The 27,547-nt window shown below is 53.3% G+C and overlaps 3 protein-coding genes, 1 long non-coding RNA gene and 1 other non-coding gene across 5 annotated transcripts; 3 read left to right on the top strand and 2 right to left on the bottom strand.

Moving 5' to 3' along the window:
* Positions 1-8,241: 8,241 nt before the first annotated feature.
* On the bottom strand, positions 8,242-8,323 carry Trnas-gcu. Its single transcript has one exon. It is a non-coding gene; the product is annotated as a tRNA-Ser (tRNA).
* A 441-nt stretch (positions 8,324-8,764) lies between these two features.
* B4gat1 (beta-1,4-glucuronyltransferase 1) lies at positions 8,765-11,054 on the top strand. The gene is made up of 2 exons (XM_028892799.2): positions 8,765-9,965; positions 10,206-11,054. Exons 1-2 carry the CDS (start codon positions 8,910-8,912, stop codon positions 10,395-10,397), a joined length of 1,248 nt encoding a protein of 415 aa, XP_028748632.1. The 5' UTR covers positions 8,765-8,909; the 3' UTR covers positions 10,398-11,054.
* Positions 11,055-11,151: 97 nt separating this feature from the next.
* Brms1 (BRMS1 transcriptional repressor and anoikis regulator) lies at positions 11,152-20,042 on the top strand. Its single transcript, XM_028892800.2, has 10 exons — positions 11,152-11,411; positions 15,902-16,047; positions 16,202-16,292; positions 16,441-16,568; positions 16,710-16,789; positions 16,869-16,965; positions 17,500-17,592; positions 18,682-18,746; positions 19,152-19,191; positions 19,552-20,042. The coding sequence occupies exons 2-10, from the start codon at positions 15,909-15,911 to the stop codon at positions 19,557-19,559; spliced, it is 741 nt and encodes a 246-aa protein (XP_028748633.1). The 5' UTR covers positions 11,152-11,411; positions 15,902-15,908; the 3' UTR covers positions 19,560-20,042.
* LOC119088437 lies at positions 17,681-20,955 on the bottom strand. Its single transcript, XR_005092108.1, has 2 exons — positions 20,869-20,955; positions 17,681-18,293 (listed from the first exon to the last, which is right to left on the bottom strand). It is a non-coding gene; the product is annotated as an uncharacterized LOC119088437 (long non-coding RNA).
* On the top strand, positions 20,482-26,939 carry Rin1 (Ras and Rab interactor 1). The gene is given in 11 exon segments (XM_028892797.2): positions 20,482-21,035; positions 21,162-21,342; positions 21,441-21,555; positions 21,644-21,716; positions 21,826-21,848; positions 21,851-21,916; positions 22,036-22,776; positions 22,988-23,293; positions 23,580-23,711; positions 23,929-24,080; positions 24,918-26,939. Coding segments are annotated over 11 exon segments (2,322 nt in total). The 5' UTR covers positions 20,482-20,952; the 3' UTR covers positions 25,368-26,939.
* Positions 26,940-27,547: the final 608 nt, after the last annotated feature.

Raw genomic sequence — 27,547 nt, 5'->3', positions numbered from 1 at the left:
ACACAAAGAATGGGACTTTCTGAAAGGAGCCTAGAGGAGAAGGGGAGGGAAGGGGAGAGCATGAGGCGGCCATAACAGAAGACAGGACAGGTAAAGACCTGGCTTTATGTAAGTGATCCTTTAGAGCTTTGTCCTATAGTTAATGGACAGCAGTCACAGGGCTTTCGTAGTGGAGTGTCATAGTTAGAGCTGTATGTGGACAGTGACTTGGGACACAGGGACAAGAAGCAGAGAGACCACAGCCAAGTGTCCCTGTAGCTGGGCAACAGAGCATAGTGTGGTTGTTTCGTATGACGCCGCTTCATCCCATGGCTAAGTGCTGAGCTTGGAACTTAAGGAGTATGGCCTCTGATGCAGAGAGCAGAGGCAGGCAGGCCTTGGACCCAGCCTGGGAAAGTAGCTGAAGTCCCAAGGACTCTTGGCAAAGACCTTCTGATAGTCCCAGATCCCAGTTCCTTCAGAGAACTCTCAGCCTGACAGACTCTCCTGGGGCCAGGAAGGTACCCCTCCATCCACTTACAGGCCAGGCAGTCTAAGAAAACCCACAGGGGCCACTGTCACTTGGAGCAAGCCACGAGTTGGGCTGAGCAGTGGAGGATCAGTCCCAGAAAAGAACACTCACGGTGTAAATGTCCTGATATCACATCTTGAATTTCCATCTTCCCACACAACTTTCCATCAGACCAGGAGAAGGCTGGCTTTAAAATATATATATTTAAAAATTTATGTGTATGAGTGATTTGCCTACATGTATGGCTCTGCATCATGTGTGTGCCTGGTGCCCACAGAAGCCAGGAGAGCATCAGATCCCTTGAAACTGGAGTTACAGGTGCCTGTGAGCTGAGATGTGGGTGCTGGGAAGTGAACCTGGGTCCTGTTCAAGAGCAGCCAGAGCTCTTAACCACAGAACCATCTCTCCAGCCCCTATTCTTCCCCTCTGTTTTTGGAGATAAGGGTCTCACTGGGTAACTCTGACTGGACTGGAACTCAGAGAGCTGCCTGCTTCTGTCTCCCAAATGCTGGGGCTAAAGTCCACCACACCCAAAGGAAGCTGGCTTTCCACTGGAAACAAATGCTTGAGCGGATGGGTGGCACCTGTCTGTCCCTTTCCTGATTCTCGCTCTCCTGCTCCCACTACCTCCTTCGCCCTGATACAGGCCCGAGGCAATCAGACACTCTCTCCTTTGAAACAGCCTGTTACTTCAGAAAGCCCTTGGAGATATCAGTGTGGAAAGGACTGCTATGCCCAGATCGCGGGGACCCCCAAAAGACCACCAGAGACCGAATCCCGCATGTAAAAGCAAAGAGCCTTTATTTCAAGCTCTGAGCTTGGTCCCTCTGTCTGTCTGACACAACAGTGAGAGCAGAGAGCCCTGAGCTCAGGTGGGGGCAGAGTTTTTGTCGTAGCAGAGGTTGGGGTGAGGGGATTTCCAGGGTCCAGGACCCTGATTGGCTGACAATTGTCTAGGGGTATCTGTAAAACAAAAAATAGGTGTGTGCTAGACTCAAGGACATCTGGCCACCTTATCTAATGGCTGGAATGTTTGAGGTGTCAGGTACCTCCTCACCCCTGAATGGATCCCTGGGTGGTGTCAGCTTAAGGCTTTTCCTGGATTTGGGTGTTGCCTGCCAGTAAGCCTGTCCAGAAGCTGTATCTGGGCCTCTAAGCCTGTCATGGCAGCTGTGTGGTCAAGCTGTTTTGGGGCCCCTCCACAGGACTGAGCCAGCTTAATGGGAGGGACACAGACATTTGAAGCTCAGTCTTGCCCCTCAAAGTGCTGGCTCTTTTAATAAGGAGGCTGGGTAGTATTGGTTAAAATTCTGCTAATGAGAAGCATTTAGCAGTGGGGGAGATACAGGCCTGTAATCCCAGCACTCAGAGGATGCAGGCAGGAGGATCAGAAGTTCAAGATCATCTCTGGCCACATAGGGAGTTTGTGGCCAGCATGGACTACATGAGGCCTTGTCTCAAAAAGAAACAAATAGGGCTGGAGAGACAGCTCATGGGTTAAGAGCACTGGCTATTCTTCCAGAGGACTCAGGTTCAAGTCACAGTACCACATTATGGCTTGTAACTGTCTGTTAACTTCAGTTCCAGGGGACCTGACACCCTCTTCTGACTCCTACATGTAATGCACAGACATACACGCAGGCATATACACACACAAAATAATAGGTCAAAATGGTTAGAAGGTGGATTTTAAAAACAACAATAGCCGGGTGGTGGTGGCGCACACCTTTAATCCCAGCACTCAGGAGGCAGAGGCAGGCGGATCTTTGTGAGTTCGAGGCCAGCCTGGTCTACAGAGTGAGTTCCAGGACAGGCTCCAAAGCTACACAGAGAAACCTTGTCTCGAAAAACCAATCAATCAATCAATCTAAAAATAAACCACAAATGAACAATAATAGCAAAAACAACAGAGAAGTCTTTGACACCTGCAAATCTGTGATCTCCTTCTCTTGCCATCCACCACAGCCTCACTTTCTACTTTGGTGGCGCTGAAGCCTTGGTCTAGCTGGAGTCACTAGGCCAAGGTGGTGTATGTGTTGTGCCCAGATCGTGACCCCCAGAGAGACCACCAAAGACGAGCATGCCGGAATGCAAAAGCAAGGTTTAATTCTGGATATACAATACAAGCCTAGGCAGGGACTTCGTCCAATACATCCAACGCAGTGGAGGGTGAAGGAAGTGCCTGCCTGTCTGCAAGCTCAGTTTTTAAAGGAAAAAAATCACAAGGTTACATCATTTAGGGGTGCTAGTACAGGTACAATTCTGATTGGCTCGCTTCTAGGGGCTTTCTAGAAATCATGGCTTAATTTTACTTCTAAGGGAGTGGTTGCCCGCCACCATTTCTCATTGGCTGCCCTCAGGTGGGGACACTTTTATGGTCAGTTACTCTGGAAACCAGGGTTGGAACATTCTATAGGCTGTCATTATTTGTGACTACCTTGTGACTCTGTACTTTTACACTTCCTGGTTTCTGGAATCTGGACTGACTGGTTTCAGTAACCATTGGCCTATTCCTAGAAGGAGAAATCCTAGGCCTTAGTTTTGGGGTGAAAGCATTTTGGCCTTATTTCTAAGATGGCTCGTTTTTGTCTCACAGTGTGGGTGTTTTGCCTGCATCTATGTCTGTGTACCACATGTGTGCCTGGTGCCCTCAGAAGTCAGAAAAGGGCATCATGCCAGATTCCCTGGAACTGGAGTAATGGTTGTGACCATCATGTGGGTGCTGGAAGTCAAACCTGAGTCCTCTGGAAGAGCAGCCCGTGCTCTTAACTGCTGAGCCAGCTCTCTAGCCCTTGAGCTGAGTTTTGAGTAATGAACAGACACCCATTAGCTAGCCAGAGGCCCTATGCTATGGTCCAGTCCAGCTTCCCTGGTGGAAAGAACCAACCAGCTCTTGCCTCTTGGGACAATGCAGCCCCATCTGAAGCATGATCCTAATTAGTCTTAACAGATGAAAACCCAGAGTCAGATATTAGGGTGAAAGCTGAAAGATCAGAGAAGCAGAGCAGCCAGCCGCAAAAACTTCTTACCTCTCCCAGTGCTTAGGCTGAATGGGGAAGATCCTGTCTCTGCAAATCCTCAGACTGAGTGGGCGCGAGATCCTATCTCCATCTGCTTTATATTCCTGTCTCCACCTCCCTAGTGCTGGGATTAAAGGCGGGAGCCACCACCACTCGGTTTCTCTTTTAGACTGGTTCAATCTCGTGTAGCCCAGGGTGGCCTTGAACTCCTGATCTTCCTCCTTCCTCCTCCCAAGTGCTGGCTGGGATTAAAGGTGCGTGCCACCACGGCCTGCCCTCTATGGTTGCCTAGTGGCTAGCTCTGCCCTCTGATCTTCAGGAAAGCTTTATTTGTCAGAACACAAACAAAACATCACATAATACCATTACATGGAGGCGACACCTTGAGGCGATCAGATTATTGTAAGGAAAAGGTGAGGGACGTCAGTGCATGACAGAACAAGGCATTTCTCTGTAGTCGTAGCTGCTGCCCTGAGACTGTAGAGTGGACCTGGATGGCGCCTGGTTCTTTCGCAGGGTTTCTCAACAAAATCATGGTTGACTGAGGTCACCTGACTGGATTTATATTTCCTTATGCTCTAAAGACTTAGTCAAGCTTCTCCCCTTTCAGCCGTTTTACAGCGTCAACTGAAGTTCTCCAGAGCAACGGAAGCCGTGACCAGCAGTGCATTCCTCCGAGGGAAGAGGCTAGAAGGAACGGGACTGTGTTAAGGGAGCGGACTGAGCTGCTGCTGCCCCGTGACTTCTTCAGGGAAGCTCTGGAGGTGGCAGAAGCTGGGGCTGAGCTGTTGAAACTGAGAGACAGTTGACAGATGAATCTGCAGGTGCTAACTGCCCCGAGTCCTGATACCGCCATGCTGTTTTGTTTTGTTCTGTTGAAACAAGGTATCTCTATGATGTAACTCTGGCTGTCCTGAAAACTCACTCTGTAGACCAGGCTGGCCTCAAACTCCCAAGAGATGGCCCCTGGCTCTGTCTCCCAAGTGCTGGGACTAAAGGTGTGCCCCACGGCGCCCAGTCAGACTGCCATGCTCTTTGAAGAAGGCTTTGTATGACTGAACCCCAGGTTGGTCTGCCGTTGTGGACTTCCTGGACAGTGGAACGAAGGCACCAAAGGACAAGAAAGGTCAGAAGTAAACTTTAAGAAAACTGTTTTAGGTTGGAGAAGATACCTCGGTGGGTAAAGCACTCACTGGGGAAGCATGAGGTCTTGACTTCGGATCCCAGCACCCGTGATAAAGCCAGGCAAGTCAGTGCTTGCCGGTAATCCCAGCATGGAGGGGCACAGATCCCAGGTCCGCCATCCAGTCTAGCCACATTGGTGAGCTCCAGGTCAGTGAGAGATCCTGTCTTGAAAATAATGTGGAGAGCGACAGGGAACAACACCTGGAGTCAATCCCTGGCCTACACGCATATACACACTCATACACACCTGCAGATACATACACATATACACACAAACACACATATGCACACACACCTACACATATGCACATACACATACATATACACATGTACATATACACACATGTACACACACATACCTGCACACATGCCTGCACACACACAGATGCACATATATACACACACATACACAGAGTAGAGACAGAGACAGGTTTTAGCAAGGAGCAATGCTGACTCATGTTTATTTTTTTCAACTTTCTGTTCTGCTTATGGGTTTGAGTTTTTGCTTTCTGTGTGGTTGTTGTGTATGTGTGTGGGTGCGGCCACACACAAGTCACAGAATGCACATGGAAGTCAGAGGAAAACTTCTGGAAGCAGTTCTCTCCTTCCACCATGTGGGTTCCAGGAATCAAACTCAGGTCATCAAGTTCGGTGGCAGGTGCCCACACTGTTTTGTGTTTGTTTGTTATGTTTTAAGTTTTAAGGACTTTTGTCAATAAATAATAAAAGAAACAAGTTATTTTTTTCTGGCAAAAATTTAAGGCAACTAAAAGTGGTAGCAAACCTTTGTAGTATTTTACCTGTCCTTGTCCCATCCCCTCCTGCGGTTGGTGGGTGGCTGTTTCAGTTTGGGTCTTAAATATTTCCAAGATCATGTGTTGAGTCTTTGTTTTTGTTTTTGAGATAGGGTCTCACAGTGTAGCCCAGGCTACCCCGGAACTCGCCCTGCCTCAGCTTCTGCCTCTGCCCTGCCTCTGGGTGCTGGGCTTCAAGCCTGTAGTGCTGTCAGAGGTGGTGAATCTGTTGGGAGGAAGTTAGGTCATATGTCTTCCAAAGGGATCCTGGGACTTCAGCCTGCTTCCTTCCTGTCAAACAACAGCATATTTACCTTATCACAAGCACCTCTGATGTTTTCAGGTCCAAAGGGATGGGGCCAAATGACCAAGGAACTTCTGAGACCTTGGGCCAAAATGAACTCTTCCCAGTATGAAGTTTACCTCAGGGGTTTGGCTATATCGACAGAAAATCACCTCATGCAGTGGTGGCTGTGAGGACCCAGGTCACTGGCTCCTAGGAGGGGAAGCAGACCTTGTTCTAAAAGAACTCTTTATGTTTTAATTGTCTAGGAACCCACCCAAGGGACTGATGCCAAGCACGGGTCTGTGTTTTCCCTAACTGGGACATTTCACCAGGGAAAGGCTCTAATCAAGGGCAGCTCTCTAAGACACAATGGGAAAATCAATGCCCCATTCCTGTCTACAGCGAGGCAAACAACAGCTCAAAGTTTGGCAGGAAGAGCTGGAAGGGACTTTGGTAGCAGGCTGAAAAACTCCCTCAAATATCCAGGAATGTAAAAGTCATACACACACACACACACACACACACACACACACACACACACACACACACACACACACACGTCGAGGTGCCTGTTCAGAAGCAGCCTGAGAAGACCCTAAGCTCTTGCCCCAGCAGGTTGCTACAGTGGGGAATGAAGGCTGAGGCAGGACTGTAAGGCTTGGTCGCCGCTGAAGACAAGCTTCAACACAGAGTGAGAAGCCATGCTGCCTCTCTGGACAAAAGGTTACCGGTGGGAACGTGGACGACATCTTTCAAAATTTAAAAAGGTTACCGGTGGGAATGTGGACGACATCTTTCAAACTTTAAAACAGATTTCGAGCCCGACATGGTGTGCCTGCCTGTAACTCCAGCACCGGAGAACACACGGCAAGAGAGTCAATGTGGGGGCAGCCTTAGGTTCCATACTAAGACTATCTCAGGCCAGACGTGGTGCTTACCTTGAATGCTAGCACCCAGGAGGCAGAGGCAGGGGGAATCTCCGTGAGTTGGAAGTCAGCCTGGTCTAGAGTGAGCTCCAGGGCAGCCAGAGCTACACAGAGAGACCCTGTCTCAATACAAACCAACAAACAAATCACAAAAAGAAAACCTCTATCTCAAAAACACAAACAGTAAAATAATAATAATAAAGCAGCCAGATGTGCTGGTGCAAACCTCTGATCCCAGCACTCCAGAGGTGGTGGTGGCAGGAGGTTCACAAGTTCAAGCCCACCCTGGACTACACTAGCGAGCTACTCTTTAAAATAATAATAAAATAAAACAGGGGTTACCCAGAGCAGAGCTGCAGCCAGTGCCCGCTCCACCACATTCTCATCTCATTCCCTCCCCTGTAGCCTCTCCTCAGCACACAGAAGCCGCCAGAGGTTTCCTTTGTATACAATATTTATTGTGAAGCTCTATTTTAATAGTATTTATTTTGCAAAGTTTATTATTCTAAGAGTTCTGTTTGTGAAGAAAACGAAGTTAAAAACAGAGGCAGGCAAATCTCCGAGTTTGAGGCCAGCCTGGTCTACAGGGTGAGTCCTAGGACAGCCAAAGCTACACAGAGAAACCCCGTCTTGAAAAACAAAACAAAACCCTCACGTGCCCCAAGTCTGATTTCTGAGCTCCGTGTCTACAAAACCTGTGTTGAAAGTTCTGAACTTCCCCCTTTCTCCTGAAGCCCATCTTCAGTGAAAAGGACAGAACCTGTATGTGCAGGGTCCCCTGCCCCAGTGCCCAGCACAGCCTTGGCAGAAAGCTGGCGCTCCCGAGTACTATGGTACCAATCTGTGAAATAGAGGTCTCCCGAATGTTTGGAACCCTACAGTCTGCAGAAGCCCCCTACCCACCCCAGCCAGCGCTCTCACTCAATGCTCGCCCCAGTCTGCCCCAGTGCTCCTTACCAAGACTCACAGTGTTCTGCCCTAAGGAAACAAAGTCCAGTGTTTATTAAGTATGATTGATGAAGCAGCTGAAGTGCCCGCCCTTCCCCCACACTTCTGCTCAAGATTTCATGGTTCCCTTCATCCACAAACACTAAGTGCCTTCAGTGTGCAGTGGCTGGTGTTGGACAAGCCTTCTGCTTTGATGTATGTTGGGGGACAACTGTGTGTAGATAAGATGTTTCCATCCTGGGGTAAGTGAGAGGAAACAGTAGCGCGGAAAAGGTAGTCATTTAAACAATCAGACACTACATTCCCCCCGCAGACAACCTCAGGCGAGGTGTCCGGGTACCAGTCTTGGATGGTAACCACCCCTGCGCTGTGGTTCTTAGGAGAAAGAAAAGGGGAGTCTTGACCAATTCCATAGCACATTCAGAAAGCTGGAAATACGAATTGACCAGAAACACGGTCGGTGGGCAAATTCGGTAGAGAACACGGAATCGGACCCTAGATTTCTTCACTTCACTGTCCAGGACAGGCAGGATGTGGAAAATTAAGAAGCCTTCTCCCTATAAAACAGGACCGACGAGGATGGGATTCGAACCCACGCGTGCAAAGCACAATGGATTAGCAGTCCATCGCCTTAACCACTCGGCCACCTCGTCCCACACGCAATGCCCCTTTCCACATTCCCATATCTCTCATCTCATGCGTACCTTAGGCACGCTTCCACCCACGTCCCTATCACCCACCTGGAAAAGTTCAGAGAAAGAAGAAACAGCGTGACAAAGAGGTTTTTTAAAATTTCCTCTCCGAGGGCTTCAGCCGGGAACCGCGCCATCAGTGACTGAGCTGCAGCTGAGCTCTGCACGGGTTCCCCTCCCCGCGGTCCCGCCGGCGCACTGGGGTTTCAGGACGCGCTTGGTCAAGGGGTCTGCGTCCCGATCCCAAGGGAGAAGAAGTGCGCGTCCAGGGGTCCGCGGCCGCACGACGTGACCGCGGTTAAGTTCGGCGTTTGCAAAGCGCGCGCCGAACAGCGACCGCTGCAGTAGCTCCTCCTCTCTCACAGAGGGCGAGCTGGCACGCACCTAGATCGCGGCAAGCGGACGGAGGGCGGGGCTGAGCGCTGGGCTCGGCTGGCCTCGGTTGGCCTCGGCGGCGCTCGGCAGGCTGCGGTAAATCTGGGCTTGCGGTGGTTGGCAGAGGCTACCGCCCGGTGGTCCCCGCTTCGCGCCGGGAGCCCCGAGAGCCATGCAAATGTCCTACGCCATCCGATGCGCCTTCTACCAGCTGCTGCTGGCCGCTCTCATGTTGGTGGCAATGCTGCAGCTGCTCTACCTATCGCTGCTCTCGGGACTGCACGGGCAGGAGGAGCAGGAACAGTATTTCGAGTTCTTCCCGCCGTCCCCGCGATCCGTGGACCAGGTAAAGTCTCAACTCCGCGCCGCGCTGGCCTCCGGAGGCGTTCTGGATGCCAGCGGCGATTATCGCGTCTACAGGGGTCTACTGAAGACCACCATGGACCCCAACGATGTCATCTTAGCCACGCATGCCAGCGTGGACAACCTGCTGCACCTGTCCGGACTTCTGGAGCGCTGGGAGGGCCCACTGTCCGTATCAGTGTTCGCGGCCACCAGAGAGGAGGCACAGCTGGCCACGGTGCTGGCCTACGCGCTGAGTAGCCACTGCCCTGAGATGCGTGCCAGGGTTGCCATGCACCTCGTGTGCCCCTCGCGTTATGAGGCCGCCGTGCCCGACCCCCGGGAGCCTGGGGAGTTTGCCCTGCTGCGGTCATGCCAGGAGGTCTTTGACAAGCTAGCCAGGGTGGCCCAGCCCGGGATTAATTACGCACTGGGCACCAACATCTCCTACCCCAATAACCTGTTACGGAATCTGGCTCGAGAAGAGGCCAACTATGCCCTGGTGATTGATGTGGACATGGTGCCCAGCGAGGGGCTGTGGAGGGGCCTAAGGGAAATGTTGGATCAGAGTAACCACTGGGATGGCATGGCCCTGGTGGTGCCTGCGTTTGAAATCCGCCGAGCACGCCGGATGCCGATGAACAAGAACGAGCTAGTGCAGCTCTATCAGGTGGGCGAAGTCCGGCCCTTCTATTATGGGCTGTGCACGCCTTGCCATGCGCCCACCAACTACTCCCGCTGGGTCAACCTGCCAGAAGAAAGCTTGCTGAGACCTGCCTACGTGGTGCCCTGGCGGGACCCCTGGGAACCATTTTATGTGGCCGGAGGAAAGGTGCCCACCTTTGATGAGCGCTTTCGGCAATACGGCTTCAATCGAATCAGCCAGGTGCCTAAAAGGGAGAGGGCAGGTGGGACTGGGGCTGGAGGTGTGTCAGGGATGGGGTGGCCATTGATAGAAAGGAGGCAATGAAACAAGAGGAAAGTGGTGGTCGGATAGTGTAGAATTCCCAGGGCGGGGGGGAAGGGGGCAGGAGTGAAGCTTTAGGGATGACTACTTGAGCCCTGGGGATGTCATTAAATTATTGTGACTCTCTCTCTCTCTCTCTCTCTCTCTCTCTCTCTCCAGGCCTGTGAGCTGCACGTGGCAGGATTTAATTTTGAGGTGCTGAACGAAGGTTTTCTGGTTCATAAGGGCTTCAAAGAAGCATTGAAGTTCCATCCCCAAAAGGAGGCTGAAAACCAGCGCAATAAGATCCTTTACCGCCAGTTCAAACAAGAGTTGAAGGCTAAGTACCCCAACTCTCCCCATCGATGCTGAGTTCTTTCTTCCCCTGGTCTGAGAATTTTCAGCATCTGGCTCCTCAGGCCAGACTGGGGTAAGAAACATCCCTCCACTTTACAGAGGTGGCTGTGGTTTTGAAACACTGGACTTGACTATGGGGTGCTGGGATCAAGTCTTAGCTTTACCACTAACTAGCTGTGTGGCCTTGAACAAATCCTGTTACCTCTCTGAGCCTCCATTGCCCCGTCTGTAAAAAGGGAGGTGAAACTACCTACCTCACAGAACTGTTGGCTCAGATGAGAGGCTGTATGTGAAAACATCCTGTAAGCTTCGTACAAATGTGAAGTATTATTAATATTATTACAGTGTTACTATTGTTATTATTATATTGTTATTATTAACAATGTTGGGTGGATAGCAGAGCAAAAAGTATGAATGGAATAAATCTGAGAATCCTGAGTACTTAATAAAATGAGCCTTTTGCAAAGAAAGATGAAAACAGAATGTAGCGCTCAGACTGGGTAGAATGTAAGCTTCCTGGTTCTCTCAAGCCTTCGCCCTCTGAGCTCCCTAAAGGAGGGAAGGGTCTGTGGGTCCCGGGGGTTGAAGTCTCAGTTCTGTGCCCTCCAGTAGGCTGGGCCGTGCATTTGCCTTCGTATGACAGTGTGTAAATAAACGAGTGTTCAGACCCACGGATGGCTCTGTTACTCTCCTGAGTTGAAGGCTTGTGGGCAGGAGCATCATGGTATCCGCAGTGGACCCAAGGGCACAGACCACAAAAGCTAGGGCAGGCTGGAGGCCTGGGAGACTGTGGGCCGGTTGCTATGGAGACCCGCCCGCGGTATCCCGGCATGCCTGGACACCAGGGGTTCAATTGTAAGCTCCGCAACCGGCGCCTCTTGATGACGTACACGGAAGCGTCGGCACCTCCTGGAGAAGGAGGGACCTGCGCAGCTCTTTCCGGGAGGCCAACGGCGGCGGCGTTTACAGCCCGGGTCCGACAGCTCTCGAGGAGTCTCCGACGTGAGGCCGGAGGCCCCAGCCCCTACGGTGCGTATGGTCACGCCTGGCGCTGGGTTCTGCTTCCCGGGTCGGAGCCAAAGCAGAGACTTAACCGGTCCGGCTCGCGCGCTGCGCGGTTCCCCGGCCTGCGCCGGTGAATCTGAGGGTGGATCGCGGCTGAATGCTCCCGGAGCTCCGCAGAGAAACTGAGTTTGTTCTCTGCGTCTGTAGGGAGGAGTCTGCCTTCCCTGGAGGCTTGCTCCGGAGGTGCTTATACGTCTGTAAAGATAAATTGCATGTGCACCGCGCTTTACAGTGTGCCTCTTCCACAGTGGTTTATCCCTTTTATACCTGGGCTAAGGAGAGACGGTTGTGACTTCATTTAATGAAGTCAGGATCAGAGTCAGCTGGAGGAAGGAGGACTTTAAGACTTGACGCTGCGTCTTAGAAAATACATACAGTTAACAGTGAAGAGGAATTGCCAGCGCGGAGATCTGAGGCCCGAGCAGGGGAACAGTCAGGCTGTTTTGGAGACCTGGGTTTTCAGAGGAGGAGGAAATACTGCTAAACTCTCCTGCAGGTCCATTACTGTAATTAGTTGAATGAGTGGCCACCACTGTAAGTAGGGTTACCAAGAAGAGAAGTAAAAGCCAATTCCTGCACCGCAAAAGTTCATTTTGTTTAATTTGTGTTTAGAAAAATCAGTCATCAAGTGAGCTGGTATTGCACTGGGTGAATAAGACAGTTGTGCAGCCCCTGCCCTGGTGAGGCTCCCACATTCGCTGGGTGGATAAACATGAAAATGGGAGAATAGGAAATGGAAACCAAAAAGCTTCCCAGGCAGAGGGGAGTGTGGTCTACCTCACTGGGAAGACTTACAGAGCAGCAACTGGAGATGTAGAAATAATATCAGCATGAAATAGAAGCCCCCACTTGGCAGAGAGAGCATCTGCATCCAGGATGGCTTATTCTCTCAGGTGGGCTGGCAGTGTCAATCTCTCATGTCTCCTGCATTCTGAAACTCTCTTCCTCCCTGACGTTGAGTTCTATTTCTATAGAGGTTTCTCCCCTGCCTCTTTTGTTGACCTTGCGAGTTACATCAGACCCCTTCTTACATTTCTTTGCTTTGGAGACCAGACCGACCTCGAACTCACAGAGATCCGCCTGGCTCTGCCTCCCCAGTGCTGGGATTAAAGGCGTGCGCCACTGCTACCCGCCCTTCTTACATTTCTGCTTGAATAGTCACTACACAAAGCCTAAACAACTTGCCATGTGTAGATATCCGAGTCCCTGAAGTCTAGTGTAATGGGAGCTTACATGCCCATGTCACTGGTCCCTTTTCTCATTTCTAGGTCTTTATATTTGCTCTTCACCCTGCCAGGAATGATCCCTTTCTTGTCTGCCCAGCCCTCGCCTGGTCTGTCTTCCCCCGGAAGCTGTCACTGCTGCAGCAAGCTCCATATCCTGTCTCGACACCTCTCCCATAACACCCTAGTTTTCACACTCTTCGCACCACTATAAAGGTCTGTTTCTTTGTCTTCTCTCCCAGGAACTTGTTATTTCCTTGAGACCAAAAACTATGTCTATCACAGCTGTACTCTAGCATCTGCCACAGCGACTGTTGGTACCTGGCATATATTAGGTGCTTAGTAAATATTAGATAAGTAAGGGGGAAGGGGGAAGGCTTAGCCGTGTTTAATGTTTCTGAAAGGTCACCTAAGGCAAGCACTGAAAAATGCTGGCATTTGCTTCAAGGAAGTGTTGTGTAATTCTGCCGGAGTAGTTTCAGTGTGAGTGCTTGGTATCTGAACAGCGAAAGAGTAAGAGGTAAAAGTCAGAACAGCAAGTGTGCACACAGCCTGGAGAACTATACAAGTTACGTGAACTGGACCAAGTTTCATATGCATTCATTCATTTACCGATTGACTTATTTGGGATTTTTGGCATAGCCTCACCAGCTATTGCCAGCCTGAAACTCACTCTGTGTACCAGGCTGGGCTTGAATCTGTAGTAATCCTCTGGACTCTGCCTCCTGAGTAGCATCACACCTGGCTTTGTATTTGTTTTTCCACAGGGCAGAGGATCTAATCCAGGTGTCTCTGTAAGCAGGGACTCGACCACTGAACTACACCCCCAGACATACTGCTTCTCTTTGTTTTTATTTTAAGATTGAGTGTCACTATATAACCCAGAATGGCCTAGAACTTGCAGACCTCCTGCATCAGCCTCTGGGGGCTAGGGTTACATATGTGTATCACATGGGGCTCTTTCTTTTTTCTTTTTTCCTTCCCAGTACTGGGAATTGAGCCTAAAACCTCATGCATGCCAGCAACGTGCTCAGACTTCTTGGCTTTTTTTGGGTTTTTATTCTCTTTTTTGTTGTACTTTTGTGGGATTTTTGTTTATTTGTTTGTTTTTGTTTTGTTTTTTCAAGACAGGGTTTCTGTGTGTGTGTGTCCCTGGCTGTCCTGGATCTCACTCTGTAGACCAGGCTGGCCTTGAACTCAGAGATCCACCTGCCTCTGCCTCCCAAGTGCTGGGATTAAAGGCGTGCGCCACCACCCAGCTCTGCTTTTTCTTTCTTTCTTTCTTTTTTTTTTTTTTTTTTTTGGTTTTTTCGAGACAGTGTTTCTCTGTGTAGCTTTGCGCCTTTCCTGGGACTCACTTGGTAGAGATCCACCGGGCTCTGCCTCCTGAGTGCTGGGATTAAAGGTGTGCGCCACCACCGCCCGGCCCTTGCTTTTTCTTAATGGTAGAAAAAACCTGAACACATCTAAACTTCCGCATAGGAAGGTTCTTTTTGTCCAAGTCCTTAAGGAATCTTGGGGGTTGGGATATTGCTCAGTGGTAGAGTTAAGGCTCAGCATTTATGAGAACCCGAGTTCAATCCCCAGTCTTTCACCAAAACAAAATAAAAACCTGAGACTGGGTCATTTATAAATGAGAATGGATATTTTAACTGAGTGTAGTGGTTCCTGTAATTCCTGTAATCCTATAACATCAGACGTTTGGGAAAGTAAAATTCAAGGAGTTACTGGTTTGAGGCCAGCTTGGGCAGCTTAGTGAGACCTAGTCTCAAAAAAGCAAGGGGACATAGCTCAGTAGTAAAATGCTGTCTTTCCCAGCTTAAAATCTAAGATTAAGCCAGCAGTGGTGGCCTACAACTTTAATCCCAGAACTCATGAGGCAGAGGAAACGGATATCTGTGAGTTTGAGGCCGAGTTCAAAAAAAGAGTGTGAGTTTAGCTGGATGGTGGTGGTTCACGCCTTTAGTCTCAGCACTCAGGAGGCGGAGGCAGGTGAAGTTCAAGGCCAGCTTGATATATTCAGAGTGAGTTCCAGGATAGCCAGGGCTACACAGAGAAACCCTGATTCAAACAAACAAACAAACAAAAAAGAATTGGAGTTTAATCCCAGTATCAGAAATTTGTAAAAATGGTGTTGGTGTTCTGGAGAGATGGCTCAGCAATCAAGAGCATGGGCTGGTCTTCCAGTGGACCCGGGTTCCATTCCCAGCCCCCATATTGTGGCTTAGTTACATGTCTGTAACTCCAGTTCTGAGGGACAATGCCTCCTCACAGGCACTGCACACACATGGTACAAAGACACAGTGCAAAACACTCCTGCATCGAGAATAACAACTTCTCAGAGTCCTGGGGTCTGGAAGGACCAAGGTTGAGGTGCCCGTGTCTGGCAAGAGCCTTTTTGCTGGAGCAGTTCATTTCAGAAGGTGGGGAGGAAAGACTCATATCTTATCAGGAACCCTCTGCTGATTAGGCGTCAGTACACTGAGGGTGGACCTAATCACCTTGCAAAGGTCCCCCTGGGCTAACCACTGGTTCAACAGGTAAGACAACCGCCACCAATGTCCAGTGTTGATGGTAGAAGAGAACTGATTCCTACAAGCTGTCCTCTGACCTCCATACATGCTCCATGGTGTGCATGCATGCATGCATGTGTGGGTGCGTGTGTATTAAATGAATAACAAAAGAAAACCTGACAGTTTCATCTCTAAACACCGTCACATTGCAGAGTAAGCAATGTAATATGGGCCAGAACGGAGGAGCTGAAGGTAGGCAGGGAGAGGGAGACACTGAGGGCGGAAGAAGCAGGTGATAGGATTTGATCTGGAACACAGGAAAGACCAGAGAATTGTGGGACAGTGCCGGGAAGAAAAGCTGAGGACATTGTAGGCAGAGCGGTTACATGGGCAGAGAAATGGGGTAGGAGTGTGAGAACTGGCCATTCCGTGAGGTGAAGGAGATGGACTTAGAGTTCGAGTGCAGTCCATGAAGGGTCTTGTAGGGCCCAGTCAGAAGCTTGGGTCCAGTCCCATCCGCAGTGGGAAACCTTTCCCATCGTGGCTCATTCCTGTGTACCCCAGGATTCTGTCAGGAGCAAATTCCACCAAGTACATGTTCAGTGTGGTGACAGCAGTCACGTCCCCTTGGTTCACTCGAGGCTTCTGTTTGGTCACCTCCCTGTTGGGCTGCTCTGATGTGGACGGGGTGAGTGACGGCCCATCCTCCCTCTCCCAGAGCCCAGATGCCCATCCAGCCTCCAGGCAAAGAAACAGAAGAAATGGAGGCAGAAGGCGACTCAGCAGCTGAGATGAACGGGGAGGCGGATGAGAGCGAGGAGGAGCGGAGCGGCAGCCAGACGGAGTCAGAGGAGGAGAGCTCAGGTGAGCCCCGATGGGTGTCTCACACACACGCACACACACACACACACACACACACACACGCACACTCACACACACTCAACACACACACGCACACTCACACACACACACAGCTGCCTGCCCCTGCAGACCCAGCACTCATCAGCCTCTCCCTCAGAGATGGATGACGAGGACTATGAGCGGCGGCGCAGTGAGTGTGTCAGTGAGATGCTGGACCTGGAAAAGCAGTTCTCAGAGCTGAAAGAGAAGTGAGCTGGGGAGTCTTGGGGCAGGCCTTTGGGCACCTGGGGTACAGGTACCCATGGGGATGTGCAGCAAGAGGGGCTTAAGGGGGGCAGGTACTTGGCAGGCATCACTGGAGAAGCCAGCGGTGCGCAGCTGCCTTTTTGCCTTCAGGTTGTTCAGGGAACGGCTGAGCCAGCTGCGCTTACGACTGGAGGAAGTGGGGGCCGAGAGAGCCCCCGAGTATACAGAGCCTCTTGGAGGGCTGCAACAGAGTCTAAAGATCCGCATTCAGGTGGCAGGTGTGTAGCTGCCCTGTTCTCCCAGTGCAGCTTTCTGCTGCTTCCGCTTTTGCCCCTGCCCTGCCTCTCCCTGTTCCTGTGATCTCCTTGTGGGAGACATTAGGGCCCCCAGCCAAGCAGATCTCTTCTCTCCCTTTGCAGGAATCTACAAGGGCTTCTGTCTGGATGTGATCAGGAATAAATATGAGTGTGAACTCCAGGGAGCCAAACAGCACCTAGAGGTGAGCCGGCAAGTGGGCCTCTGGGAGGGAGACTGAGGCACAGCAGTGCCCCTGCTGAGTGGCTCTCCCTTGCTCCCAGAGTGAGAAGCTGCTGCTGTATGACACGCTCCTTGGGGAGCTGCAGGAGCGGATCCAGAGGCTGGAGGAGGACCGCCAGAGCCTGGACATCAGCTCTGGTGAGGCGAGGGCCCAGTCCTGCAATGCCCCTCAGGCTGCATAAGGGGAGTCAAACGGCCTTCTTCTTGGGGTCCCTCTGAGGACTGAATGAGACTTTAGGAAAGGGTCTAGCTCAGTATTCCACATATAGTGGGGGTTCAAGCAGAGTGGGTCCCCTGCCTGCCCCCATTCAGAATGGGGCATATCCAGCTGACACATGGATGCATATAAAAAAAACAGTCCTCTCCATGATGGCGGCATCTGTGTTCACATGGGGTCCGGGAATTACCTTCATCCCCTGCCTACTAAGCAACTAGAGAAACTGAGGCTTCACCAAGAAAGGCAGTGTTATCTTCCCAGGCTTACAGCAATGTGCAGTCAGAACCCGAGTGATCAATCCCAAGGGGCAGCCAGCCTCAAGCCCAAGGTTGGGGCCACTGCCCTGGTGGTGATGGGGAAGGGAGAGGAGGCCAGGCTGGTCCATGGTGAAGCCACAGGGATGGTGGGAGTTAGCTGTGGTCACTGTCCTGACCCTGACTCTGGTCTCTGGGCAGAGTGGTGGGACGACAAACTGCATCCCAGAGGCAGCTCGAAGACCTGGGACTCGCTGCCCCCCAGCAAGAGGAAGAAAGCGCCTCTCGTTTCTGGTATCCTTCCGCTCAAGGTCGCCTGAAACTGGGCAGGACAAGGCAGGCCACGGACTCTGGGAAGTTAGAGGCATTGTGTGGGACAGAGTCAGGCTAGAATCATTTATGGTCATTTGGTGTCACATGAAATGTCCAGCTGTCAGGATTTTCTTCTGTGTCTCAGGTCCTCCTGAGCTCAGTGGACCCCAAAGAAACAGAAAACTCAGCTCACTGACTCCTAGTAATTTCCTGAGTAAGGAGCAACCTTTGAAGGCTCTTCGCTTTCCCCCAATGTCCTGGTGTGGGCCGCATGCTGTCTCAGGCCTTGCTCAACCTTCCTGGAACTATTGCTTGTCTTGGAAGTGGTGCCATGTGAGATGCCGTCTCCTGTGAAGTCTCTCCTGATCTGCTCTGTGTCCCCCCAGCCCTGTGCATGTGTTCTCTTCTGTATTGGGCATCCCAGGGGACCATAATGCTGAGCTGAGGTCTTCCGCATCCATGGGGTCAGCCCTGGGCCCACCTCAGGATGGAGGTGGGATGGAGACTTTATTGAACCACTGTGGGTAAAGGTAGATTTCAGATACAGAGCACAGTGCTATCAGGAGGGAAGAGGCCAGGATCCACCTTTAGGTGAGGAGGGGTCCAGTGAGCCAGTTCCTGACAAAGCCAGATGAAATAGGAGGAGCAGGCCCTCAGGATGGGATGGGCCTTGGCCAGCGGACCTGGAAAAAGGGTGAGAGTGAGTGAGGGAAATGGGTAAGATCATGTCCAACACAGCCCCACACTCATCAGGAACCAGGGTTCTTAAGGCAGGAAGTGGAACTTGGATTACACCCAAGGTCTTGCTGAGTTTAGTGGCGCACTCCTTTAATCCCAGCACTCAGGAGGCAGAGACAGGCGGATCTCTGTGAGTTCCAGGCAGCCAGGGCTACATAGAGAGACCATGTCTCCAAAAAAAAAAAAAAAAAGGCTCTTGGCACCCCGCCACACTATCCGTGTGCCACCTTTCCTAAGCGGTGGGTGGGTGGGTGGCAGTGCCTCCCGTGGTCCTCCTGTGGAGCCTTGTTGTGTGTCTCCTGTTGTCGTCCTGCTTCCTTGACCCCTGTGCAGGCCCATACATTGTCTACATGCTGCAGGAGATCGACATCCTGGAAGACTGGACGGCCATCAAAAAGGTAGGTCCAGTGCTGCCTGTTTCCCCATCCTGCTGTGACACACACACGCACACGCACACGCACACGCACACGTGCCAGCTCTGGTATCTGAGGTAACCAGGCAGTTTTCTGCTTGCCCGTCAGCAACATCTGCCTCAGCCCTGGTGCTCCAACTTTGTGTCAGCTTGTAGTCCTCCTGCCTAAAGACTGACCTAGGAAAGGAGGAGGTCTTCTCCTTAGCCCTGGTTCCAGGCAGGTTTGTCTTGACTGGTCCCTGAGAAGAGACACTTGGAGCTTGATGTAGGAAGTTTTTATACTTCATGTGACTTACTCGGCAGCTTTACCCTGGGCTGTGTGTGTGTGTGGGGGGGGGCAATGTCAGCAAGTTAAAGCCAACTCTAAGGTCCCTTTCTTCTCCCCACCCAGGCTAGGGCAGCAGTGTCCCCTCAGAAGAGAAAAGCAGATGGTAAGAAGCAGGGAGGCGGCCCCCTCAGAATCTGTAGTTTGATCTTACTTGGAGGGTTTTGTGGGAGTTTGGGGACTAGGAACCAGGTTGGGGAAGCTCTTAGCTGATGGAGCAAGGGCATGTCAAGGTGGGATGGAGGAGCCAGTGGTAGAGTGCCTGCCCAGCATGGGCAAGACCCCGGTCCCAAGCTCAGCACCACAAAAGATAAAGAAGAACTGGAGCCCTCCCAGCAAGGTGGGTCCCAGGGCAGGAAGAAGAAACCCTGTGGGTGAGGGGAGAACAGCGCTTCCCTCAGTGCTCTCAGGAAGTGGTTATCAACTTGGTCAACTTCCTTTCAGTGATTTTCCCATGTGCCCCCAGGCCCCTGACCCTGTGTTTACACTCAGAGGGTCCTTGGAGCAGCTGGTACCATGCACGGGACTAACGTTTTCTGCAAAGGCAGGGGTTGCCAGTCTTACTGCTGTCCCCCGACCCTCTGCCAACACTGGCCTGGACTCTTCTGCTGTCCTTGGGATCGGCATAGCTGTGGCTCTGAAGCTGACCTGGCCAAGCAAGACTGTTATCTCCAATCCTGACCAGCCCACCACCTCCTCCTCCTCAGTGTCCCCCAAAGAAGATGGACTTCATCCAAAGCAGCAACCCTCCTGACTTTCAACCCTACCCCCAGCCACTAAGCCAGGAGCTGGGCCCCACTGCAGGAGGAACTCCTAAAAAAAAAAATCTGTCGGAGTCTTGCCCATCCTAGCTGCCGCTGGAGATGCAGCCTCCCAGTCTTTCTCAGGGCCATTCCTGGTGTCTGCCTCCAAGATTCCAAAGACTGGAATAAAACTCATCCTGATAGCTTGACATGACCGATGTGTGTCTGCTGTTGTCTTACAAGGGAATCAAGGCATTTATGGGGAACACCCGAGACAGGCTCCTCTAGGGACCTTGTAGTTTGGGACATTGTGACTTAGAAAAGCTCTGGGCTCAGAGCTGGAAGCTGCACGTGGCACAAGCAGACAGGTGAAGCACATGGCCTTGGGTGGCGAAGGAGCTGTTGCACGTGTGCAGAGGCCAGGTCATGTCTGCGCCTGCCCCAGCCACTTGGCAGATTGGCAAGGCAGGCTAGCAGGGCCTGTGTGTGGGAGGCAGCCAGCAGCAGCACCATGTGCTGACGACCTCCGCCACACTCCCCCTGGTTAGCAGTGAGTGTCAGAACCACCCCCAGAACCTCAGTTAAGCAAAAGGTTTAGTTTCCATGGAGACACAGCATCCTTTCTCCATAGCAACCTGAAATTACAAAACCCAAGTTAGGTTCAGGAATGAGTCATCTGTGACCAGTAGGGGGTGCTCTCCCACAAGGCTGACCCCCTCCACAGGCAGGAGCAGATGAGCAAGTGACCGCAGACTTCTTAGGTGACCCAGGGGTGAGGCGTGGGCCTATGGGAACTTGGTCTGTCCTGTTTAACTCCTCCCTGCCCAGCTGCATAGTGGGAGGAGGCGGTGGAAGCACTGTATGGAGGTGGTCCTCCCACAGCTGGAGCCCTAATAGTGACCTGAACATGGAGAGGGCATCCTGCCATTCAAGGCTGGGCCCGGAACAGAAGAGGTGGACACTGGCCACATGGAAGGGACATACAAGAGTTAACTGGCGGGGTGTGACAGGGTGAACCGCCTTCAGGAAGTGTTACTCACCGCCAGGAATGTGCACGGCTGTGCCTTGGGGGTTGGATTCTCTTCCTGAGTCCCAGGAGAAGCTGAAGGAGCTCCCTCCCAGTCATGGAAGACCCCGGGGAGACAGGAGCACACCCTCTGGGAGCTACCAACCTCAACTTTGTTCCTGGGCACCAACAGAAAGAAAAGTTAGTGAAGTTGGGAGGGCAGCCGGGCACAGCGGGGGAGAGGGCAGTGGCAGGATGGGGGGGGGGCAGAACAGGGGAGCGGTGCTCACCCCAGACCCCTGCTCAGGTCCGGGTGTCTGCCCCCAGGCCGTCTCCAGACCCGCTGTACGACACACCTGATGCCCGCGGGGCCCAGGCAAGTGGGTCCCAACAACCAGCTCGCACTGTGAGCCTGCGGGAGCGGCTGCTGATCACCCGGCCCGTGTGGTTACAGTTGCGGGCCAACGCCGCCGCCGCCCTGCACGTGCTGAGGACAGAGCCTCCAGGGGTAAGTCTTTCCCGTCCTCCGGGACTGGCCGGCCGAGGGTGGGAGAGAGAGGGCCTGGACGTGGGAGCACGGAGCCTCCTAGTCTTGCTCTCTTGCAGACCTTCCTGGTACGGAAATCTAACACTCGCCAGTGCCAGGCTCTGTGTGTGCGGCTGCCAGAAGCCAGCGGCCCTTCTTTTGTCTCCAGTCACTATATCCAAGAGAGCCCTGGCGGTGAGGGGGCTGGCCTGGCGGGAAGGGGCTGGAGACAGGCGGGGGAGGGAGGTCCCCAGAGAACAGCCTCACTCCCAATGTCTCTCAGGCGTCTCTTTGGAGGGTTCAGAGCTCATGTTCCAGGACCTGGTCCAGCTCATCTGTGCATACTGCCACACCAGGTGAGTCTGCCTGCCAGGTACCTGGGGACCACAGGGCCTGCTCCCTGCTGCCGCCCACCCCTGCGCCGGACCACCGCTTGCTCCTGACGGTTCCTTGTTCTGACCTTAGGGACATTCTCCTCCTCCCGCTCCGGCTCCCAGGGCCATTCATCAGGCAGGCAGCCACAAGGAGCTGGAGGCCATCTCCCATCTGGGCATGGGTAAGGGTTCCCTGCAGCCCATTGCACAGATGAACGCATAGAGGCCAAGGGGGGGAGAAAGGGCGACCAGGCACCCTCCTGAACCGGCTCTGAGGCCCCCATTGGTTTCTGATTGCTAGAGTTCTGGAGCTCCTCCCTCAACACCAAGGTTCAGCAGAGGCCTTCTGAAGCCCCATCGATACCCAGGCTGAAGGCTCGCTCCCCTCAAGAACTGGATCAGGGCACGGGTGCAGCCCTCTGCTTCTTCAACCCCCTCTTCCCAGGGGACCTGGGCCCCACCAAACGGGAGAAATTCCAGAGGAGCTTTAAAGTGCGCGTGTCCACCGAGACCTCCAGTCCTCTGTCTCCACCTGCCGTGCCGCCGCCTCCGGTTCCAGTACCGCCAGGGACGTCTTCCGGCCAAACCGAAAGACAGCCCCCTCGACAGCTGCTGCAGAGGGAGAGCTCAGTGGGGTACCGTGTGCCAGGGAGTGCTTCTGGGCCTGGCCTGCCTCCCCTGCCTTCACTTCAGGAGGTGGACTGCTGCTCCCCCAGTAGCTCAGAGGAGGAAGATTCTGCAGGAAGCCCCACAACCTCCCCATTCCTGGGCCGCCCCAGGCAGCGGCGGCCTCTGCTTCGGTCCATGAGTTCCGCTTTCTGCTCTCTGCTGGCGCCGGAGAGGCAGGTTGGCCGGGCAGCCACAATGCTAATGCAAAACCGGTACACAGCTGTGGGTCAGCTAGTGCAGGACCTGCTGACCCAGGTTCGGGCTGGTCCCGAGCCCCGGGAGTTGCAGTGCATCCGCCAGGCCTTAAGCCGGGCCCGGGCCATGCTGAGTGCAGAGCTGGGTCCCGAGAAGCTGCTCTCACCGGAGAGGCTGGGTAAGGCCCCAGCCCTGGCCTCCACGGGTTCAGTCTCCGGCTCTCTCCTTGCCTGATGATGAAGTGCTGCTTTCCCTGCGCCCCACTTGTCCTCTCTCTACGGCTGCAGTGGATCCCACCCGCCCCCTCCCTCCCTCCCTCCCTCCTGCCTTGACCAGGGCTTCCGCTCTTCCAGCCCCTTATCCTGACCGTGTCTGCTCTCCCCTGGCAGAGTTGGTCCTGGAGAAGTCCCTGCACCGCTCCGTTCTCAAGCCTCTTCGGCCTATCCTAGCTGCCCGCCTGCGGCGCCGGCTTTCCACAGATGGTTCCCTCGGCCGCCTGGCTGAGGGCTTCCGCCTGGCCCGGACCCAGGGCCCTGGAGCCCTGGGGTCCCACCTGTGCCTCTCCTCCCCAGTGGAGACAGAGCAGGTGCGCCAGAGGCTGCTTCAGCTGCTCGGCACCTATTCGCCCGTCGCCCAGATCAAGTGGCTGCTGCAGGCCTGCAAACTGCTCTACACCGCCCTGAAAACCCAGGCGGGTATGACCCTCGCCCCTTCCCCGCTTCGGCTCGTTCTGAACAGAGGGAGAAGGTCCCAGGACCCCAGAACTGCAAACAGGGCCAAAGGACCCAACCCTCTGTCTCAGCAGCTCTAGAGAATAGAGTGTCCTGGGGTTCCTCTGACAGTCCCGTCCTATCTAGGTGTGTGTGTGTGTGTGTGTGTGTGTGTGTGTGTGTGTGTGTGTGTGTGTGTCACTGTCCAGGACTGGGATTGGACCCTAGCCTCTTGGGAGGCTGGAACGCCCTCCTTCCCACGCCTCCACAGGGGAGAAAGCTGGCGCGGATGAGTTTCTGCCTCTGCTGAGCCTTGTCTTGGCCCAGTGCGACCTTCCTGACCTCCTGTTAGAAGCTGAGTACATGTCGGAGCTGCTGGAGCCTACCCTGCTCACCGGAGAGGGTGAGGGTCCCCTTACTTCCCGTCTGGGTGGAACTGGGGCTTCTTAGCTGAGGAAGGAAGGAAGGAAGGAGGGAGGAAGGAGGAAGGAGGAGGGAAGGGAAGGAAGGAAGGAAGGAAGGAAGGAAGGAAGGAAGGAAGGAAGGAAGGAAGGAAGGAAGAAGGGGAAGGCAGACGTCCTACCCAGCCTGAGCTGCATCCTGTGTACCCTGCGTCCTAGGTGGCTACTACCTGACCAGCCTCTCAGCCAGCCTGGCCTTGCTGGGTGGCCTGAGCCAGGCGCACACGCTCCCTCTCAGCCCGGCACAGGAGCTCCAGCGATCTCTGGCCCTCTGGGAACAGCGCCGCCTGCCGGCCACCCACAGCTTCCAGGTAAAGGGCCCTTGGCACATGTCTGCCCCAATCCGGCCTTTGCTCCGAGGGACTCTGACATCGCCCAGCACAGTTCCTCTAGCCCTTCATCACCCTCCAGTAGAAACAGAGGCCCATCTGAGTATCAGAATAACCCTTCCGGGGGATGTGTTCCGTGGGACAGGCACTGGGCTGTGAGCTCCATGGCAGCCTCTGAATCTTCAGGGAAACTCTGAAGTAGGGCCGTTGTTTTCCCCATGTTACAAACGAGGAGGTAGAAACTGACACAGGGGCGTGACAGCAACTTCCTGGCCTCTAATACTGACGAGGCTCTCCCTTCCTTGTCCTCCAGCTTCAATCTGTGCTCCCATTCCGGCCTGGCCAGGGTGCCCCGCCTTCAATGTCAACCTTCTCAGTCTGGCTATGAATTCAGACTTTGTAGCCAGGCCCCAGATTTGTTTCAGCTCTATCACTTTTTACCTGTGCCTTGGTTTTCTAGTCTCTAAAATGGGCACCTGGCTGCCGTGAAGATTAGGCACATTGGAACGTTGAGTGAGGGTAGTTCTAGGCAATTAGCCCCAGGAACAGTTAGGGAGAGAGCCCTGCATGCTGTGGACTCCTCTTGGGCATCTTTTCAGGGTTCTGAAGTCCCCTCTCGGCTGACCTTGCACCTCTACCACGAGTACAAACGCATTCCTCTCTGCCCCAGTGTCCCCTCGGAGCTCACAAGGCTTCTGTCAGTTCATGCTAGCATGGATATACCACTCCACCCTGTCCTTGCACGGCTTCAACCTGTCCCTTTGGTTTTGGAGGTGACCGACCAGCATAGCTGAGGACTTGTTCTTGTCTTCTGCACAGCACCTCCTCCGAGTAGCCTACCAGGACCCCAGCACAGGTTGCACCTCCAAAACCCTGGCTGTGCCCCCCGGGTCTTCGATTGCCTCTCTGAGCCAACTCTGTGCCACCAAGTTCCGAGTGACCCATCCTGATGCATTTGGCCTCTTCCTCTACAAGGACCAAGGCTACCATCGCCTGCCTCCTGAAACCCTGGCCCATCGGCTTCCCGCAACTGGCTACCTTGTCTACCGCCGGGCAGAGAGACCTGAGATCCAGAGGGCTGCAACAGAGAAGGCAAAGGCGGCCAGTGAGAGGCCAGAGGCAGGAGCGTGGGAGGGCGAGGGAGGGGACCCGAACAGTGAGGGGGAGTCCGAGACAACTGTTGACCAGGGAGGTGAGGATCAGGCCAGAGGAGGTCATGTGCGGCCAGCGGAGCACAGGGTAGAGGGAGGCCAAGCTGCAGAGGAGTAGCCAGAAAGAGCCAAGAGGGTTGTCTGGGCCTCCAGGAGCCTCGCAATCGGCTCTTCCCAGCTGCCAGCCTCCTTCACCACCCACACCCAGTTCTCTGTTGTGTCTGCCACCACCTCTGACTGGTCTTCATGAGTCCATCTGCTAGAGAACAGGGGGCTGGCCACATAGACTAGGGCAAAGTGGAGAGAGTTGGGAGACCCCAAGGCCCTGTGTCCAAAGCCCGTGGCTTCTGTTCCTCCCTAGCCCGAGGGACAAATCCATCTAATAGCCAACTCCAGCATAGGGGGAGGGTGTTCCTGGCTTCTTTTGCCTCTCTTGCTGCCCATGGGCACAGACAGGGTTGCTGGAGCTTCGAGAGCCTGAACAGCTCCAATCTCTCCGGTTCCAGGGGTCAGGGAGGCAGCAGGGTGACAGCAAAGGCCCCCAAACACATGGCTTTGCAAAGAGGGGACATGAGTACTGTTGTGCAAGGCTCCAGAGTGATCCAGGCCCCAACCGGGATGGCTGGTGGCTAAGACTGGGCAGGCGAAGGGAGGAAAGGAGGGGTGTGGGCAGCCACCAGGCAAGTGGAATCTGTGTCTTCTTCCTCGGTCAGTCTAGAGATGGATATTGCCCTGGAGGTCAGGTCACAAGAGAGAAAGCACCTATGTTCCAGCCTTTTTTCAAGACCAGAAAGCTACTGAGGCACCTCAGTATTTCTGGGGAATTGGACCCTGGGAAGTAATGCCTGCTAACAGGAAGTTTCCAGAACAGAGAGAGGGGTTCCACAAGCATTGTACTCCTCTTTTGGGGCCCTTACAAAAGCTTGACAATAAGGCACAGCATGTAGCTTGTGGACCCCACTACAGGTAATTCCCAAGAGGTCCTAGCAAACTAACCCTCAGGATAGAGTGGCTGGATCCAGGGGGAAGCCAGCTGCAAATCTGAGCAGAGGAAAATGCCCACGAATAGCCACAAGAGGGCATACACAGTCTAAGAAACTGCAGAGGGTGGAACCCCTCCAGGGGGTGGGAACGGTGAGGATAAAGAATTTAAGAGCCACAGAGTGTAGGCAGTCACTGGCCTTACAGTCTTACAGCTATTGACAGCCTGGGAATTGCAGGGCAGGGACCACGTGCAGTCGGAGATTCTTAAGAAAGAATTGTTTCCAGACCACCACAGCCAGTCTGAGGTGCTCTCCAGGGCCTCTGAGCACAGGACACCAACTCATGTCATACACATAACAACAGGGAGGTAGAAGTTGTGGACCCTGACTTTCAGATCCACATCTAGCCAGTGTAGGGCTCCAAACTAGGCACTAGGGCACCACTGCTTTTCCCACTTCCCTGCCCCTCCCCAGTAGGGAAAGTGTGTATGATAAGGGACAAGTCCAGCTGCTATCTATCTAACATCTGGCAGAGGGGGAAAGAGGTCCCAGCTCCTTTCGCCTCTCTCCATCACCCAGAGGCCAGACAGGGTTGCTGGGGCTTCAGGTCCTGAACAACATGGCCCTTAATTCCATAAGTCCTCCCTTCCCTAATGCTGTGTACAGGATGGAGCACTCCATAGTGCTCAATAAATGCTATCCACTGACTGAAGCTTGATAACTAGCAGTAAGGGGTGGGGTGGGGTGGGGTGGGGTAGGAAGGCTGTTTCTGGGAATGAGACACAGGATGTGTGGTGCTCAGTCCCAGGGGAAGGACCTGGAATGTCTGCAGAGGATGCTCAGAGAATCCCAGGGGCAGGATACGGAGCTGGTCTCATGGGAACCAGGTCTCTGGGACCTCCATAGGCCCTTTTTATGTTCAGTTCTAATTCTGGGCTCCCAGAATTCAGTGTAGATCCAGCTATGGCTTATCCACTTCTGGGTCCTGCCTGCTGTCTGAACTTTTCTTTTTTAATCTGATTACCCACCAATCAAGACCCAATCAATATGAGCACAGGTTGGGAGCAATGGGGACACAGCAGGCAGAGTTGGTGTCTCCATTTCAGAAACAAGGACCCTGGGGCCTTCTTCAGGAAAGTGGCTTGTGACAGGACAGAAAACTCAACATGCACCTTCCAGAGAGAAAGAATCATTTAATCATACCCTCGACAAACAAAGCCAGGCATGGGCGCACACATCTGTAGTCTCAGCACTTGGGAGGCTGAGACCAGAGAATCAGGAGCTCAGGGTCATCCTTGGCTACATAGTTGGAAGC

This window comes from Peromyscus leucopus, chromosome 1 (assembly GCF_004664715.2).
Source record: "Peromyscus leucopus breed LL Stock chromosome 1, UCI_PerLeu_2.1, whole genome shotgun sequence".
Classification (NCBI taxonomy): domain Eukaryota; kingdom Metazoa; phylum Chordata; class Mammalia; order Rodentia; family Cricetidae; genus Peromyscus; species Peromyscus leucopus.
Note: the sequence above shows the minus strand (reverse complement) of the source record. Positions and strands in the feature narration are given on the sequence as shown.